At 50.0% G+C, this 18,700-nt stretch overlaps 1 protein-coding gene and 1 pseudogene across 5 annotated transcripts in view; one reads left to right on the top strand and one right to left on the bottom strand.

Annotated features, from left to right (window-relative positions):
- PXYLP1 (2-phosphoxylose phosphatase 1) overlaps positions 1–18,700 on the top strand; it is a 91,018-nt gene that overhangs the window by 58,352 nt on the left and 13,966 nt on the right. For all 5 annotated transcript variants that reach the window (XM_075546829.1, XM_075546830.1, XM_075546832.1 and 2 more), the window contains one exon: positions 18,280–18,441. In XM_075546829.1, coding sequence (XP_075402944.1) covers positions 18,280–18,441 — 162 coding nt within the window. The remainder of the gene's footprint in view (positions 1–18,279; positions 18,442–18,700) is intronic.
- On the bottom strand, positions 3,198–3,570 carry LOC142444401 (mitochondrial import inner membrane translocase subunit TIM14 pseudogene; annotated as a pseudogene).

Genomic DNA, 18,700 nt, shown 5'->3' with positions numbered 1-18,700 from the left:
AGTCTATTTTTGGTATTCCCTGGGGACTTCATTGCCCTGTTTCACACCCTTAGTGTTTTGCCTCAGTGTGGTGGGGTCAGATCAGGCGTAATTCTCGCACTGGAGCTCCAGTGTTGTTCCCCGTAGTGCTATGGGTCAGTGAGGGGCGTCATGTCTTGTAGTGGGGCCGGCCCTATGATTCTCTCTGTGCTTTGGCTGCTCTGAGTGGGAATATCATCCACAGGGCTTGGTGGGCCAGGTTGGGTTCCACTTTCTCTTCCTCTCCCTTTATTTGCTCCTGTGTGCTCTGATCACACATGTCCCTCTCCCTGAGCTGTAGATTCAGCACTCTCCTTTGAAGTGAATTCTTCTGTGGGGAGGGGGCTGTCCACATGGTGGGGATTGAGCCTGCCCCTTAGACCTCTCTATTGTTTCTCTGCTTCATGCCGGCATGTTGCATTCACATCTTGGAGCACCGGCTTGAAGTCTGGTCCTTCTTTCCCTGTGGAGATTAACAATACCCTCCCTTTGGGTGGGTTAGTGCCCCGTTCCCTTGTTACCCATGTCTTTTTTTTTTCTTTTTTCTCCCTCCTTTTTAGCTGGCTACATTTGTATCCCTGGATTTGGTCTGGCCCCTGCCATACTACCTGGACCTCACCCCAGCAATGTTTGTATACAGTAGCTTTTTCCCTATGCCCCTTTTGCGTTAAGCTTACCTTAGCGGACTCATGTTGTAATTGTACTTTTGTGCTTGACTTCTTTGCTTAGCATAATTTCCTCCAGTTCTTCCCATGCAGCAATGTGCTTCATGTGTTCATCACTGCTTTTTAGTGATGCGTAGTACTCCATTGTATGTATGTACCACAGTTTTTTAATCCATTTGTCTGTTGATGGAAATTTGGGTTGTTTCCAACTCCTTGCAATTGTGAACTGTGCTGCGATGAACATTGGAGCACAGATGTTTGACCTCAGTTTGTTTCTTGCCTCATCTGGGTATATGCCCAGTAGGGGGATTGCTGGGTCGTATGGTAGCTCAATTGCCATCTGTTTTAGATATCGCCAGATCAGTTTCCATAATGGCTGTACATACCTACAGGTCCACCAGCAGGGGATGAGAGTTACTATCTCACCACAGCCCCTCCAACACATGTTACTTTCTGATTTTTTGAATTGAGCTATCTTTGAGGGTGTTAGGTGATATCTCTTTGTTTTGATTTGCATTTCTCTTATGGCTAATGAACGGGAACATTTTCTCACATGTTTATTGGCCATTCGGATTTCTATCCCTATGAAACTTCTGCTTGGGTTCTTTGCCCACCTCCTCAGTGGGCAATTAGTTTTTGTTTGTTTTTTTCCTTTTGGAAGCTAGCAGATTATTGTATATTTTAGTAATAAGGCCTTTGTCTGATGTATCATTGCTAAAGATGTTTTCCCAGTCTGCGGGTTCTCTTATTACTCTCTTGGTGAATTCTTTCGATGTGCACAGGTGTTTTATCTTCAGTGTATCCCACTTGTCAATTTGTGACTCATCTGTATGTGTGTCCTTCCCTATTTCTGATAGTCTATGTATTCCCTGTGCCAAAGTTCTCAGGTTGGTCCCAATTCCCTCATGGATGGCCCTGATAGTTGGCATTTTACCTCGAGGTCTGTGATCCACCTGTGCATGGAGTGAGATAAGGGACTCCATGTGTTTTCTGTTAATAATTGAGAACTACAGAAATGTAGAAGGTAGATGCAACAGTCATCTTACCACTACAGCATAATCCTGGTGGTGATCACAGATGATTTCACCTCATACTTTATACAGGTTCTCCGGCTAAGCAGGAGCCCAGGCTGCAGTAGTTAAGAGCTTGGTGGCTAACTGAAAGGCTGGCTGTTGACCCACTAGCTGCTCTGGGGACAGAGATGTGGCCATTGGCTTCCATAATTATCACGCCCTTGAATCCTGTGAGGCGGTTCTATTCTGTCCTATTGGGTTACTGAGTCAAAACCAACTTGATAGCCATGTGTTTTGTTTTATGGTTAAGACTCTTAGGATACTCTCTATACTACTGGTCCGTTTGTAAGTCATTTGCCCTCAAATGTCACTTTCATGTATTCGTGTGTATATTTTTAAGAGTCCAAGTCGAATATCTTCATGCTGAAAGCATTTCAGTTTTGATAATATGTCTACTGGTCACTTATTGACACGGTTAGGTTCCAAAGAGCAGGTTATTGTGTAAAAAATGGCACTATACAAAAATTGGTGATTTCTTACATTACAGAATGAAGGAGGATGCATGATTACCTCACTGCCAAACAGACTCATGACAGGGCCAAGTTGACATATAAATGTACCCAAGTTGGCACAGTTAAATCCAACCATAAATTTAGCCATCATTAACGTTCCCTCACACCTGCACATTCATTACTGCCAGGTGTACCTCATTAAATGCATAAAACACTTTTACTGTTGTCTTAACTGAAATGTAAAATGTGGGATCATGAAGTTTCTAGGTGTGCGTGTAGTTAAGTTTGGTGATGACCTCTCTAAAGCTTCATGTAAAAAAGAGAACAACCAATTTTACATGTTAGGCAGCTACCCATAAGATCAGCAGTTCGAAACCACCAGACCCTCCTCCAGATAAGAGCTTTCCACTTCCGTGAAGCGTCAGCCTCGGAAACTCACAGGGGCAGTTCTGCCCTTCCTATCGGGTCCATAGGAGTTGGAATTGACTCAAAAGCAGTGAGTTTGAAATTTTTGAGAAGTTGAAGACAATGTATTTACTTTCTGATTAAGAACAGGACCTGACTTTCCAGTCTTGTCAGTTTTCCATTAGACCAGGGTTCCTTGGCGATAGGCTATCACACTGTTCTTACCTTGAGTGCAGAATGCTTCCAGCCAGACCCCACTCGCTGCCATCGACTCTTCTTTCACGAGAAAGATGAGCTTTTCGACTCTTCTAAAGGTTACAGCCTCAAAAGCCTCTCAAGGGCAGGTGTACTGTGTCCTGTAGGACCGCGATAAGCTTAATGCACACACAAGCAAATTATTTGCTAAAGGGGTGTTTTCAAGTGGTATACATATGTTCTAGTCTAATCAGATTTGAAATTCTGAAATTTAAATCTATATATGTATATGTATATATATACACACATATACAAGGCTTTGATTTTATTTATGCTAAATCATTGTTTAAAACCAAAGTTTTGAGGCATTTTATTATAGAAAATCAGGCTCATATATAAACTACTTCGAAATTCATCATATATTTACTGCATTTTTTCGCTTGACCTTCTAGTAAATCTTCAGCTTCATTGATTTTGGTTGCTCTGTAAAGAGATCCTCCCTTATCAGGGTGATTTAATAGCATAATTTGTTGATGAGCATGTCTTATTTTTCCTTTATTGGCAGTCAGACTGATACCCAGAATTAACGCTGCCCCCATTTTGTCATTTTGGGATCACGCCCACCTCGGCCATAGCCACCACTGCAGGCAGATTTTGATAGACTTTGAAAAACGTGTTTTACTTGAGGCTCCACGTGCTTCATGGCTTGCAAATCACAACGGCCTGCCAATCCTGCAGCAGTGACGTCAGTCCAACTGCTCCCACTGTCCTGGCCGGGACTCCGGCTCAACTGCCCTGTCTCCACCAGATGGGAGTTCACCCCAGCCTCCCGCCCCAGCTTCTACTGGGAAAGGACCTCTCTGGGAGCGTCATCCTGGCTTTTTCTCCGAATGCTTTCTGCCCAACCAGGAAGCAGAGGTCAACATCCCTGAGTGGAAGCAATAATCTGCCGATAAAATTTAATGCGGAAAATCAGCTGTCATCACCACTGCCTGGGTTCATGTTGTCGAGGTGGGGGGGGGGGGGAGTGAGAGTATTATGTAGCATGCTCTGCCCAAGCCAGACTTTCTTGGTGTTTGGGTCACTTTGTGTTCTTTCAGGGTGGTGATAATGCCATTGATCTCTCTCTCTCCTTTCCTATCTATTTATCTATCTATCATCTCTCTACCTCCCTCATCTCTCTCTTGTTCCGTGTCTCTGTCTCTTAGATTCTTCTCTAAGAATCATAAACATAGAGATGCATGTTCACAACCATTCGTTGAAGCATAGTTTATAATAATAATATTTTTAAAATAGTCCCTCGACAAGTAGTCTCCAGCCATTCCTGACTGATCTATAAGAACCAGGGCCAGTCCAGTTGTGGTGGCATCGGTTCTGCGTTAGGAAGAGCCTGCATGTCAGTGGAGAGCTCGCCCCAGGGATTGCACAGACCCATGCTTATTGACATAGTAACGTGTCCACAGTATGGAAAGTGCATGGTGTGTGTGTGTGTGTGTGTGTGTGTGTGTAACAACATTCTCGAAGGCTTGGGAGCTGTCTAAGGAGTAGACAGCCCATCTTTGTCCCTGCAAGCTGCTGTTGTTATCAGGGTTGACTCCTTGTCGCTCCGACTCAAAAGTGACCCTGTGGCTCCCAGCCGCTGGTGCTTTTGAACCACCTTTGACCGTTTGCAGTCCAATGCTTACATGACAGCACCCCCAGACTCCTTAGGAATAACACCACACCAAAAGCCAGACTCACTGCCATCGAGTCATAGCAGTAATCCCTGTAAGTTCCCAAAATTAATTGTTCATGAGAGTAGAACGCCCAGTCTTGCTCTTGCAGAGTTGCTGGTGCTTTCGAACTACCAACCATGCAGCTTGCAGCCCAGCAGGTAATGCATACTCCACCAGGGCTCGTTCGGCGTGACACCACAGGACAGAATCTGAACTCTGTGTAAGAGCTGAAAAGGAGCCCTGGTTAATAGGTCATGAGACAAGCTGCCAGCCCCAGGTCAGCTCTTTGAACCAAAGGTAGCCCCTCTACCACCCACAGTGCTACGGGATTGACTGGCATCAAGATCACAGTGAGCACTGTGCAGGTTATAGATCACCCTGGATCTCCTCTCATGTATCTGATCAGGTTTGCCCCTCTCTTCAGGAAAAAGAGGAGGCTGTCACCCCCGGAAAGAGTTCCATTTCAGAAACCCCAGGGGCAGTTCTACCCTGCCCTGGAGGGGCGCTGGGAGTCAGAGTCAGCCCATGGGAGCGAGTTTAGCTTTTGCGGCCTCCCTCTCTTCCATCACCTGAAGCACTGGAAGAAGCCAGCCATCCTGGCCCAGATATTTACAAGAGGCAGTGTGGCTTGGCTTGGCTTTACAGAGGTCCACAGACTTGGGGGTATCGCACCCCCTCAGGCACCCCATCCCTTGCCTGAGCTGGCCACCCCAAGGCTCCCCGCCTGTACTAGCTGACCAACTGCTTTCCTCGGTGCAGACTGTGAGAAAGTGGAAACTTACTTGGTGCTCTTAGTGGGTGTGGGGGCAAGGTGGGGGTCACAGGGGCCACAGCGACTCATTGCCACTATTCCCAGCACAGCAGAGACAGGAGCATGGGTGTCATCTGTCTGAGGGTTTGGAGGTGGGGGTGGGGACACTTAACGACCTTCAGGGAGACAGGCCGGGACAGATAGAATCTATGAGGTCTGGTCTGCGATGGGTTTCTCCAGGTAGTAGGATTCTCAGTGATTTCCATCCCTTCCTGTTGAATTTTAGGGTGAGTACATATTTTCATGAATTTTAAAGATTTCTTTTCATGTGGAAAAATAAAATTGGCTCAAAATCGTTTCTCAAGAATGTTGCAGTTGGAAATCTCTCTCTAGGTAAATGGAGCTTTTTCACCTGAGTCGGGATTTCTGCTTTGTCTCAGCATGGCTTCAGGGGTCTGTGGAACCTTTGCCCCCAGAGTTCGAATTCTGAAAAGGTTGTGTGTGACTGCTTTGTAGAGGCGAAGATGGGTTGCTTCTGTCAGCTCCTCAGAGGCCAGGGGAGGCCGGGCCCCAGGACTGAAAAGGGTCTGAGGGACAGCTCTGAAATCGCTCATTTTCAGCCTCGTCCTGCAAGTGCCCTTGTTCAATTCTCATTCCTGTGTGATTTGGGGATGGGACTGGCTCGTCAGTTGCAGGCAGGCTGTTAGGTCAAGCCCCCAGCAGAGTGTGAGGTTCCTGGCCCCCCCCCCCCGGAGCTGGCACTGGGGCTAAGCCTGGGGTGCGAGTGGGCAGCTTCCAGTGCCCTGCAGAGGCTGGCAGACATGGTCGTGCGAGCTGGAGGGCCAAGCTCAGCCTCACAGATCCACTGAGCTACAAAGCCCAGTTGGTGAGCCGGCCTGCTGTGCTCACTGGCTCCTTGAATTTGGTCACACTTACCACTGACCCTGGTGGCGTCGTGGTTACATTTGGGCTGCAATCTGCAAGGTCCACAGTTTGAAACCACTAGCCTCTCCCGGGGAGAAAGACGGGGCTCTTACTCCCATAAAGGATTAGTCTCAGAAGGTCAAAGGGGCAGTTCTCCCTCGTCCTCTGGACGGCTCTGAGTCAGCATTGACTGCGTGGCAGTGAGTGAGGAGTGATCGTGGGCACCAAAAGCACTTGCTAGCTTATTGCATGAGGCAGTTCACCCAGAGGCACATTGGCACAGGGAGCTGCTGTTAAGCCTGCTCCAATTCACCATGACCTTTTGTACAGCAAATGAACCACTCCTGGTTCCCGCTGCCTCATCCTGGTCCCCAGCATGCTCGAGTCTGGCAGCTGCTCAATCTCCCTGCCAGCCCTTGGCCCACTACATTTGTCTTCTTCCAGTGGCCAATCCCTCCTAAAGGCGTGTCCAAAGCAAGCTCGGCCGTGTTCTGCTGTCGGCCCCAAGTGGACCGGCTTTTGGAAGGAGATCCCAACGTCTTTCTTAGTGTGCAAATCCCAATGAAACCTGCCCCCTATGGGTGACCTGCTGGAATTTGAAATGCCAGTGTCCGAGCTTCCAGCGCCATATAAATATGCAACCTACTACATGACAGCCAAGGGGGTGGGTGAAGGGAGGCGACATGAGGAAGAAGGAAAATGCAGACTTCTAATAGTAAACTCTGCTCAGGGGGAACTGACCAGTTGGCCATAATTAAAGCCGATACTGCTTTATTCTCCAGTCGAGTTTTTTGTGTAATGTATGTACATTACATGTATGTGCATTTTATGGATCTTATAGTGTGATTGCCTTATTCAGTGTTTAGTACAATGTGATCACAGGGTGTGGGGGGGGGTGGATAAGAGAAAGACTCAAAGCTGACAGATTAGAAAGGGCAAGTCTAGTGTGATGTTTGATTAATGTCGTCTGTGCAAAGCCAACCCCTAGAAGGCAAAGCAGCGTGGACTTGGCACTTCACATCCTCCCTGGACGCACTTTACGTTGCTGAGCATGGTGCCCGCCGCTGCTTCTCACAGTCAGTGATGGAAGAAGGCGAAGGACAGAATGGTGAGCTAGGCTATTGTGGTTCTGGTTTCCATGAGCGAATCGCACGCACGTATTATATTCGGCACAAGGTAGAGACCGCGCAGGGCATTTAAGATAATTTAGTGACTTGAGGAGCACCGAGGGAATTGTGGGAATTGCCTGTTAGAGCGAATTATTATTCCTTAGCAGATGGGTGAAGGAGAGGAAAGGGCAGAGACTTTGGAAGGTTGGGAGGAGGGATCAAGGAAATGGGGGTGGGGCTGGTTTATCTTTTTGAGACAGCCCCTTCTTGGATAAGCTCGGTACATCAAAAGGAGGTGGAAACAGGGGGCGGGGGGGGGGGGGGGGAGCGGGGACTGAGAGGGAGACAGGCGCTCTGGTGGGCTCCCGTGTGGCGCAGGCTCAGAGGCTCCGCAGCTGTTCCTAAGCCCGTCTCAAGGAAGCTCCTTGTTCTTCCTTATCAGTTGATCAGGAGCTCTTGCAGATATCCTAACATGCCAACTTCAGTCTCGTCAAGTAGTATTGCACAACTGCTACCAAAGTCCGTTTCCAAACATTTCCTTTCTTCTCGAACTCCTTGAGATCAGCTCCCCTTTTGGGAGCTCACCAGAAACAGAAAGAAACACATGAAGAGGGCGGATGAGGACGTAGCACTTGTTGAACCCTCCCCACATTCCAGCACTGGACAGGGCTTTGCAGGTGACACCTTAGGTCAATTTTATCTCTAGCCACAGGTCAGTATATTTTATCTTCCAGATGAAGGAAATGTGGCTTTGAGACGAAAGATTGGTGCCACACAGTAGGAAGCAGCAGAGTTAGGATTCGAAGCTGCCACGTGGGGAAGCTTTTCTTTCCTGACTGGCACAGATGGCTAGAAGCAGGGCCCATCCCAGGACAGCCAGTGTGACACGGACAGGACCCTGTGGAAGCCCTTGGCCCCAGGCCCCAGGGTTGTTCTCAGAGAAGGAAGTGGGTGATGAGCCGGCCCAGCTGTGGAAGTCAGCCTTGAGGTACGTCTTGAGGGACTTGCACACAGACGCTCCTTAAAGGTGCTGAACAAGGACCTGAGGCCATGGGGGTTGGCTTAGCACCGTGGAAGGAAGGACTCTCTCTGTGCAGGTCAAGGTCCCTCCCAGAGCTGGTACCACATGTCTGGCTCTGGCCTCCCCTACTAACTGTGGTTGAATCTGTGGCCGGAGTGAAGCTGACCTGAGGCCCACAGCCAGACAGGGGCTGGTGGCCTGGGAGCTTGTGTCCTAAAGGGACAATCTGACCCTGACTCTGGACTCTTTCCCTCCCTTGTCTATTCTGGGAAAACCATCAACAGAGCAAATAAACAAGAATTAAAATAAGCAAACCACTATTAATTCAGTCTCTCTCATAGACATGTTCACACATCTATTCAGAAGGCTGCAGTGCGCTGTGACTGACACTCCCAAATGCTCCTGCCCCCCTTTTCACATTCCATAGCTGACCACTGGACACAAGCTGACCCTGGCTGACCCTCTGCTGAAGCCCCGCAGATGCTCAAGCCCTGGCTGGAGGGAGCAGATAGCGAGCAGGTGTGGGACCCTAGGCTGCCAGGCCTGGGTCACGTCCTGAACCTGCCGCAGAAGAAAGGCCATGGGCTAACCGGTGCTTCAACGCTTCCTAGGACAGGGTCCCAGACTGGAGAAAGCAGGGAGGGTCGCGTGGCTCCTTTCCTGGGCATCGCGACGGAAATGCTTGCTAACAGCGCGCCATCTTCATTCTCTGTGCACTGGAGTGTGGGGAGGGGCCTGCCCAGAGCAACATCTGCTGCTTTATGGGATCGGTGGTGCTGAGCAGTTTACGGTTTACTTGGAGAGCAAGGGGCTTGAGGAGCTGCTTTAGAGGGAGTGTTTGCTGCTACTTCGTTGCAATGGAGAACTGCTGCCATCTTTTTCTACAAGCGGACTATAGATGGCAGGCAAGATGAGAAGGACAGTGGACGAGATCAGCAGGGAAAGTGGTTGTAAATGGAAGCGCCGTTTCCACAGGCGGCCTGTAGAAGAAGCCTTCCATATGGCTTGGCCATTCCACCCCTGAGGCTGCCCCAGAGAAACTGCACAGCCCCTGGTACAGAGAGGGTTAATGCTCAATGAAAGATGCTTCTGACTCTGCCCCTCTAGAGGGGCTGCAAAACCGAGGGAGACTGATGAGCTGACTGACCCAGCGGCTGCAACGCAGGGCTCAAGCTAAGAAGCTTCGTGAGGATGGCGTAGCCCGGATGGCGTTTCCTTCTGCTGTGCGGAGCGGGGACCGACTGGCACCTAGCAGCCACCAGCACTGGCGTTCCTGTTGGGCCTGCTGGCCTCCCTGTGCTCACCAAGGTCATCGACAGAATGAAACATGTTATCTTCACCTGTTCGCCCACAGGCCCTCAGTCTGGCCCGGTGACACCTGCTTGGAGTCCCCAGAGTTCCTCGTAGCGTGAAGCTGGGGACTGCCCCTCAGCCTTCTTTGTGAACAAGGAAAGCCCGGAGCTGACACTTCGGGTCCCCCATAGCCAGGCCAGAGGCAGCCCAGCTGGGTCGGCCATTGCAGAGGCGCCTCTTCTCATCACCAGATAGCCACCTTATTGGGATGGGGTGGGGTATTTTACTGAGCATTTGGTCAAAGTTCACACAGGCAGTTGGCTATCTTATTGGACAGTTGTGATAGCTCTTGTCCAGGGGCCCTGATAGAGCTTGTCCAGGGCCTGATAGAGCTTGTCCAGGACCTGATAGAGCTTGTTCAGGAACCTGATAGAGCTTGTCCAGGGCCTGATAGAGCTTGTCCAGGACCTGATAGAGCTTGTTCAGGAACCTGATAGAGCTTGTCCAGGGGCCTGATAGAGCTTGTCCAGGGCCTGATAGAGCTTGTCCAGGGCCTGATAGAGCTTGTCCAGGGCCTGATAGAGCTTGTCCAGGGCCTGATAGAGCTTGTCCAGGACCTGATAGAGCTTGTCCAGGGCTTGATAGAGCTTGTCCAGGGCCTGATAGAGCTTGTCCAGGGCCTGATAGAGCTTGTCCAGGGCCTGATAGAGCTTGTCCAGGGCCTGATAGAGCTTGTCCAGGGCCTGATAGAGCTTGTCCAGGGCCTGATAGAGCTTGTTCAGGGGCCTGATAGAGCTTGTCCAGAAGCCCTGGTGGGTAACTGCTGGGCTGCTTGTCACAGGGTCAGCAGGGCCAACGCACCGTGCTCTGAGGGAGAAAGAAGGAGCTGTCTGTGAGGTAGGGTCGCTATGATACGAATTGTGTTGGTGGCAATGGGTTTGGTCTTTGGTTTGTTATATGTTCAGTGACGTCTAAGAGCTCAGGTGGTGGAATGGTTATGGGCTGGGCTGCGATCTGCATGGTCAGCAGTTCAGAACTACCAGCAACTGAGGAGCTCGGGAGAAAGACTGGGATTTCCACTCGAATTACGGTCTCAGAAGCTCAAAGGAGGGTCACTGTGAGTCAGCGCTGCCTCCCTAGCAGTGAACGTGGTTGTTGTTCAGTGATGTTGGCTACCACATCCTTGTGTTTCGGATTCCTGGCCTTGCGGTTCTGTGTCCTTTAACCCCAGGCCCTGCCCACCCCGGACCTGCTCACCCGAGTCCATGTCGCTCTTTGGAGCTCATCGATTGCGTTTTTATTTTAATGAAGGAGTACAGGCTGCCCCGGTGGTGTTATTCTGTGCCAATCTCTTGGCTTGGGTGAGCTACAGGAGTAATCTCTTTCTGACTTGAAGGGATCGTTCAGGGCAATTGCATCGGGGAGCAGTGGTGCCTCTAACCCATAGGTGCCCAGACTTATTTGGCCACTTTTCAGAAAAAATAAAATAAAAATTACTGAGCACTCCCTTGAAGTACAAAATTCAAATCTTTCTGTACCATAGCCATCATCCAGGATAAAGTGTGGGCGTTTGCTTTCGCAACCTCCCTGCACCCCAGGAGACGGTATCGCTCCCCTTCGGAACCACTGCTTCCAGTCTACTGCTCCAGCATGCCTGGCCTCTTTCCTTTTTTGAAATGAGCCCACAATGGGTGGTCGCTGTTAGGTGCTGTCAAGTCAGCTCCCAGAGGGACCCCTGTGCTTCGCTGTCCGGGGCCATCTTCACGATTGTTTTTACGGTTGAGCCCATGCCTGCCGCCACTGTGGCGCTCCAGCTTGCTCACGGTCTCGCTCTTTTGCACGGCCCACCTTCCCATTTAACTCAGCACGATGTCCTTCTCCAGGGCCTGCTCTCTCTGGACGGCATGTCCAAAGTCTTGCTGTCCTTGCCTCTAGGGAGCATTCTGGCCGTATTTCTTCCAGGACACGTCTGTCTGTTCCGTAGCGGCTTCCATTTTAGGCTTTCCGCCTCACGTGCATGTCTCCTCTGTAAAGCTTGGCGGGGTGCCCCCTCTCACGCAGGACTCCCACAAGCGGGTTCCCTGAGACATTTCCTCATCACCACCACCCTTCAGTGTAAGCAGCATTTCTGGAAGACTTGTCTTGTGCCCAGGATCCCTGGATGGTGCAAACGGCTAATGCGCTTGGCTGCTCTCTGAACAGTTGGAAGTTCAAGTCCACCCAGGGATGGACTTAGAAGAAAGGTCTAATGATCGACTTCCAACAACCAGCCATTGGAAACCCAGGGTGCATGCTTTGACTCGAGCACATGGGGTCACCGTGAACAAGGGGCAAGGAGCGACAGCTGTTTTCTGTTTTGCCATGTGCTGGTCACAGGGTATAAGCTTGCAGAACGCCTGGCCTTGGTCCTTGGGATGACTGGCGAGATGGAGTGACAGCTTAGCCAGGCAGTAGCGTGTGCCGAGCATCAGCAGGAACTGGGTGGGGCACAGAAGAGGACCATCCGAATGCCCAAGCGTTCAGGTTAGGCTTCCTGGAGGAAGCAATCCCTTTGATCAGTTATGGAATGGACCAGATTTCGGGGAGCAGAGTTGGGGTGAGGCTAGAGTTGCAGGACAGGAAGACATGTGGGTGAGAACCGTCCTAGGGGTGGAGGTGGCTGTGTGCAATTCAGAACCGCCAGAACCAAGTGGAGGAGGGATGGGCATGCGATGGAGATGGGGATGGGGAGACAGCAGAGCCTGCCGTGAACCTCCTGTAGACTGGCATTGCTTCCTGGTGACTTGAGAGGCATAGGGGGTGCAGGGTAATCTGAGCTACTTGAATTAGGGGGCACCACTGGCAGGCCCAGGTGCCAGAGGGAGCAGCAGATCCAACATGCTGGGGGAAAGATCACATTCTAGTGAGCACCCCATCTTCGAGGGGGGCTTTCAAACCACTGCTTCCTTGCATCATGGGTAGAAGGAACATTTGGGCCCAGCACCTATGGTTCCCAGTGATCGTCCCAGCAAGCCTTGCCCTACACTGCTCCAGAGAAACCAGCAGGGGTGGGGACTCTGAGGTGCAGAGGGACCGTGCCATCTGTCCCTATTCCCTGTATCATTCTTACTTTCATGAGTCATCTTACCATCCCCTGTCTCTGCCCCAGATTCCAAGGGAGTGTGCCCACTGGCATGGCCACAGTGTGTTCACTCAATGTCTTGACAATGAAGAATCAAGGACCGGGGTGCCCACAGCCTAAGGGCTTGGCTGTGAAGCTGCTGCTGTGGGCATCTGCTTACGCTGTTCCCACGCTCTGCTGCTGCTGCTGTCGGGGCCCATTGAGTCCATTTTCCCTCACAACAGAGTAGAACTCCCCTGTTCGGTTTCCTAGACTCTGGTCCTCACAGGAGCAGCCAGGCTTTCCTCCACTGAGCTGATGGGTGGGCTTCACCCTCCAAGGTTTGGGTTAGCAGCCAAGCTTCAGCATTGTACCATGCATCCCACCCCACCCCACCACCCCCCAACAGTAAATCAACCCTCACTCTTGGATTCTCTAGGAGAGGCCAAAGGACTACTGTTGAGTTGGTACAAAGGCCAACTCGAGAGCTTTCTGTCATTGCTGTCTTCGTAGTGCAAGTAACGAATGAGCATCTGTTTACTGCACAATAAAGATGTATATTTAGGCATTATAAAATATGTGTGTTTCTGTATGCAGAAGAGGGGGCGCCAACAGGTTTGTGAAAATATGGAATTAAAAGAGAATGGGGTTTCCCCACTAATCTTTAAAACGTTTGATTGTGAACTAGGTGGGGGCTGGCCATGCCGGTCATCAATTATACCTCCCACAGTCCAGACCCATTTTGCGTGAATTCACCCACCGTGGTTCCTTCCACGGACCCGTCATCGCCCTTTCGCCCTGTGTTCCCTGCTTCCACTCCTCCTCCTTTCCGCGACCTCCGAACCTTGTCCTTGCATCGATGCTGCCCCTTTGGTCGTAAGCGGGTGATTATTCTGTTCCACAGAGGTAAATTTGGTTCCAGACCCGAAGAGTGACTGGGCCATAATTATAGGGGTCCCCCTAGTCTCTATCTGCCCAGTAAGCCTGGTCTTTTTTTTATGATTTTGAGTTTTTTCTACATATTTCTCCCAATCTATTCAGGACCTTCTAATAGGACCCTTTTCAGACCACTTGGCAGTGGCAGTTGTGTACCATCTGGTCCTTCTGGTCTCAGGGTTGTAGAGACTGGCGCCTGCATGGCCAATGGTCTGTTGTATGACTGTTTCCATGTGTCTCTTTTGATACGGAAAGACCAAGGGCAGTGCGTATGATCACAACTGTTCTTCATCCCTCTATGAAATCCATAATTCATAACATCTGTGTGCATAGTGGGCTATTACAGGTATATGAACGGAATCGGTTGAGCAGACCAGTATTTGAATGGCAGTATCTTATATGAAAGTGTAAAGCAGTATCAAACTAGTCATCTTTTTGATAATTGTGCTTTATTCAATGCATTTAAAATTTACTGCAACTATAATTTACCCCAAAAAAAGAAAGTACAAGCATTTCCTCCTAGGAATAGTTACAGAATGAGTAACTGACTGATAATTCAGCTGAAGGTAGCCTAGAACGTGTGATGTCTCTAGATAAGCTCCATAGAAAGATTCACCTTTGAGGCTTTCAGAAAAATGAAAAGACTTGTTTTAGGAAAAACAGTCGTTAGCAAGGGGGAAATCGCACTAGGGTCTGGAGAGTGAGCCAAACTGGAGAGATTTGCAAAACTCATTGAGTGTCAGTGCAATGCAGTATACGGCACCCACTCCCAACTTATTAATAAACGGAATGTTTTATTTCGGAATATGATGGGTAAATTAGATATGTTGAAGTTCACTTTGACATTTTCATTTTCTACACACTTGCAGGAAATAGCCAGCTGCACAGCTTAGTGTGGACTTGACATAGCCCGTCAGCTATTTCTCAGAGTGTTAAACTCCATGAGCTTTTTTGGAGCTTCCTCACGCATATAGCTTGTATAAATTGTAGATATACATGTACATGCATCTCTGAGGAGGCTTCCAAATGTTTGTGGGAAAATTCCAGTATCCTTTTAAAATTCCATATTTTCATGAACTTTTTGAAATTGCCTTTTAGATATAAAAGTACATACAAACAATGTCTATATTTATGGAAAAATAAGTGAAACCGCTTTTTCACACCACATTTCCTCCATTCCCCAGAGAAAACTGCTGCCACTGTGCATTGACGTACTCCACATTCATACCTGCCTCGTTTTCTCTTTATACAGCAAAGATCACATGAGTAGCCCGTGTTGTGACTCATTCACTCCTCTCTGACTCTCTTCCATTCTTCTGAGCTGTGGCAGAGTCTCCCGCGGTCAGGCTGTAACACCGCTCTGCTAACATGGATCCGGGGGCTCTTTGCAGTTCTGTTGCCGAGAGCAGTGTAACGAATGTCTCTGATACACAGCTTTTCGCATGAAGATGCCAAGACTCAGAATAAGCAGATGGAAGGCTAACTCACATGTAACATTCTCTGCAGTCGTGATTTATCTTTGGTGAAGGTTGAGACAGCAGTCCCGGTCGATTGACGATGGTGCTGCCCATCGGCTCTACTGGTCAGTGCGGGAACGCCCCCCTCATTCTGCACCGGTGTTCCCATTTCATTCACCGGGTTCCCGCCAGCTTCCATTCTCTTCTTTGTTCTGAAGTCACTGGCGACCGCGCCAAGGGTCTCGTTGCAGGAGGACCATACTTCCCGAAGACACTCGGAACTCGTAGCCCATCTGTGGCTACAGGAGCCCTGGGGGTGTGGTGGGTGAGCTGCTGGCCACAGATCAGAGATCTGATCCATCAGCCACTCCTCGGGAGCAAGATGGAGCTAGGTGCGCCGGCATGTTTTTCCTTTGTGAATCCAGAGACAATAACTGAATTACTGGTTTCTTGGGGGTGTGGCAGGGAAGTTGGAGGGAAACGGGAAGCTAGTAACACTGAGGACATGAAAGAAGAAACTGGTCTAACCTTGACTGTGGTGATGACTGTACAACTCTCCGATAGGCCGCGACTGTTGACTCGCATGATATGAGGTTTATGTGCAATAAAACTCCAAATACATGTATGTGTGTGTAAAATTAATTAAAAAGAAGGAAAAAGATTGAAAGCCTCAGAAACCGAACGGGGCAGCCGTTCACATTCCGTGAGGACTATGACCTCGGCGGAGTTTCCATTTAAGGCCGGGAAGCATCTGGGGCAGCAGCCCCGCGGAGCCCTCCAGGAAAGGGGGGTTTGGTCTCTCTGTCCTGCTCATCCCCTTTACTGATCTTTGTTTCACAAGGTCATCAGTGCTGTGGGAGAGTAATCATTGGTCTGTTATGTATGTTACAAGAATTTTTCTCTCAGTCTATTGCTTGTCTCTCACTTTTGTTGATGGCATCTTTTTGCCTAAAGGAGTTTAAGAGTATTTAAATAGAAGAAATTGGTCAGCTAGGGAAGTTAAATCAATTGAATCTAGTGGTTGGAAGGGTTTTAGCTAGTGTTCAAATTTACATAGGCACGTAATTGTGATCAATAAACTTTTTCGACGTTAAATAGATCCATGGCCTTGCTTATTTCCCGTTTTCTCTTAAATGGTGACTCTTGCAACTGCTCTTGTGCTAAGCAGACTTTCCCCAGGCGTGGGAAGGTTCAAGACCACTGACTCAGAAGATGGATTTGTAAATGCCTGTAAAGAATAAGTATCAACCGCTGTGCAGCCTGTTCCCGCTCAGGGCCACCCATGCGTGTCGGGGGACAGCAGTGCCCATTGGTAGATTTAGGTGCCTTTTTTTTCTTTTCAGAAGTAGATCGACCGAGGCGCCTCTGGATCCACTGGAAGCGCCAAGCTTTTAGGTGGCAGGTGGATACCCTAATGGTTTTCACCTCTCAGGAAGTCTGTAAATAATTGATAAGCTTTATTAATCAGGATTTTGTTGTTGTTGGAACTCCTAGAAGCACAACTAAAATTAAACAGGAGGTAGATAGTCTCTATTGACGTAACTGGGAAATCTAACAGAGGCTCTGGCTTGGGCCACAGCGCTGTCTGATTCTCTTCATTTGTTGGCCTGACATCACTACCTAGCATCATTCTTTCCCACCACCCCTGGAGCCTGTCCACACAGGGACAGATGGATGGGACAGCTCCCAGTCTCCACTCTTATAGATGAGCAGCCAGAAGAAAGCCACCTTCTTCTAGTGTCTGCTGACCACGTCTCTCAAGGACAAGGAGCCCAGTTGTCCATCACTATTGCCCCTTTTCCCTTGCCACCAGCCACACAGGGCATAGTGATCGATAGTCCACTCAGGGAGTCTGAGGGACAGTTTCCAAAGAAAGAGGGGTGCTACATGTGCACAACACAGACTGTGGGGTCCCCTGGGACACCTAGAAGGCCACGGCAGGGCAGCCTTGCTGAAAGCAGGAGTGGACAGCAGGTGGATCTCCACCTACCACCTCCGCCTTGGCAGCTGCCGTCAGCTCTCTCAGGCTCCCCTGTCAAGTGGCCTCGTGAGGATGACTGAGCATGCCTGTGATTGGGCTCAGAGGGTCACAAGGTTCATGACAGATGCTAGTAGATAAATCAGCCCCTACTTCATGCTTGATAGTTCCCCTCCTCGTTGTCATTAGAGACTCCCGAGGGAGTCCGGTGGGAAGAAGTGTGTGTGGAAGCTGTGTCTGTCACCCCTCTGAGCCCCTCCTCGGGGCTGCCCCACTGCTGCATGGAGAGGTGCATTCACAGATGGGAGGAGGGTGGGCCATTAGGAAAGAGGTTGGACTCAGCCAGGCTTAAGAAATGGGTCAAGAATCAAGCACAATCCATTGCCATCCAGCTGATTCTGACTTGCGGCAACCCATGTGTTAGAACAGAAGTGTGTTAGAACATCAGGCTTGCTTGGCATCGTTACGAATGCAGATCACTAGTCTCTCTCCTGTGGCCCCGCGCTGTCTGCCACCGAGCCCATGCTGACACCAAGCGACCCTGTAGGGCGCAACTGCCCCTGTGCGTGTCCGAGACTGTGCGTGTCCTGCTCCTTAGGGGAGCAGGGAGCCTCCGCCTTCTCCAGTGCCTCCTCTCTCTCCGGAGCGGCCGGTGGGTTCGAACCGGCCACTCTCCAGTTAGCAGTCCAATGGTTAACCCACTGCAACACCTGGACTCCCTTTTCCTATTCTGCAGTCCACAGTGGCTGCCACAATAGGCTCAAACAAAACAGTGGTGAGATGACATGGGCCAGGCATGTTTGCTGTGTCAGCGCTTAGTGAGCGGCTTTTGGTTGCTGTTGTTTTAACTGTTGTGTCCATGGAATCCAGGAAAGATAAATGTGTAGAGACAGTAATGGGGTGGATGGCTTCTTGGGGCGTCTGGGGGAAGTGGGGCACTAATAACAATGCATACAAGAAGTAAAAGGGATGGTGGTGATGACTGAACAACTCTTCTTGATCTGACTCAACTACTGAATTGGGTGATAAGTGGGTTATGTGCCAGTTAAAAAGAAGAACCGACCCAATGGCACCAAACACCACAGAGTCCACCCTGATTCCAATGGAGAGCAGGGTTCCGAGCGGAGCGAAGCCCTGCCGGGCCCCCTGGGGACTGAGTGTCACCACCTGCTTTGCTTCCTCCACAGTCCACCTGATCCCCCTGTCGGCTGCTGGTAAGGATGGAGTGAGTAGCAAGAGTCGAAAGCGAATCATGCCAGCCCCGGTGACAGAGCCCCCCGTGATGGACCCCGTTTACGAAGCTCTTTTGTACTGCAACACCCCGAGCGTGGCCGAGCGCAGCATGGAAGGTAGGCGTGGCGTGGCGCGGCGCCCCACGCTGCCCTTAGCAGCCAGGACTCGACGCTGGGTGGACACCCCCTGTGGGCTAGTTCTTCTCAATCAGCAGAATGCAGTGAGGAGCTAGGTGGCCTGGGACACATCCAGCAGTTGTCATCTAGGCTGGGCCTTCGCCTGAGCCTGGGTGAAGTGGTCGCAACCAGCCCAAAGGCTGCTGGGAGGATCGAGTAGGTGCTCAGCACCGTGCAAGGCCGTGAGAGCCAGTTAGCA

Source organism: Tenrec ecaudatus, chromosome 4 (genome assembly GCF_050624435.1).
Source record: "Tenrec ecaudatus isolate mTenEca1 chromosome 4, mTenEca1.hap1, whole genome shotgun sequence".
Lineage (NCBI taxonomy): Eukaryota > Metazoa > Chordata > Mammalia > Afrosoricida > Tenrecidae > Tenrec > Tenrec ecaudatus.
The sequence above is the reverse complement of the archived record's forward strand: the minus strand, read 5'-3'. Positions and strand labels throughout refer to the sequence as shown.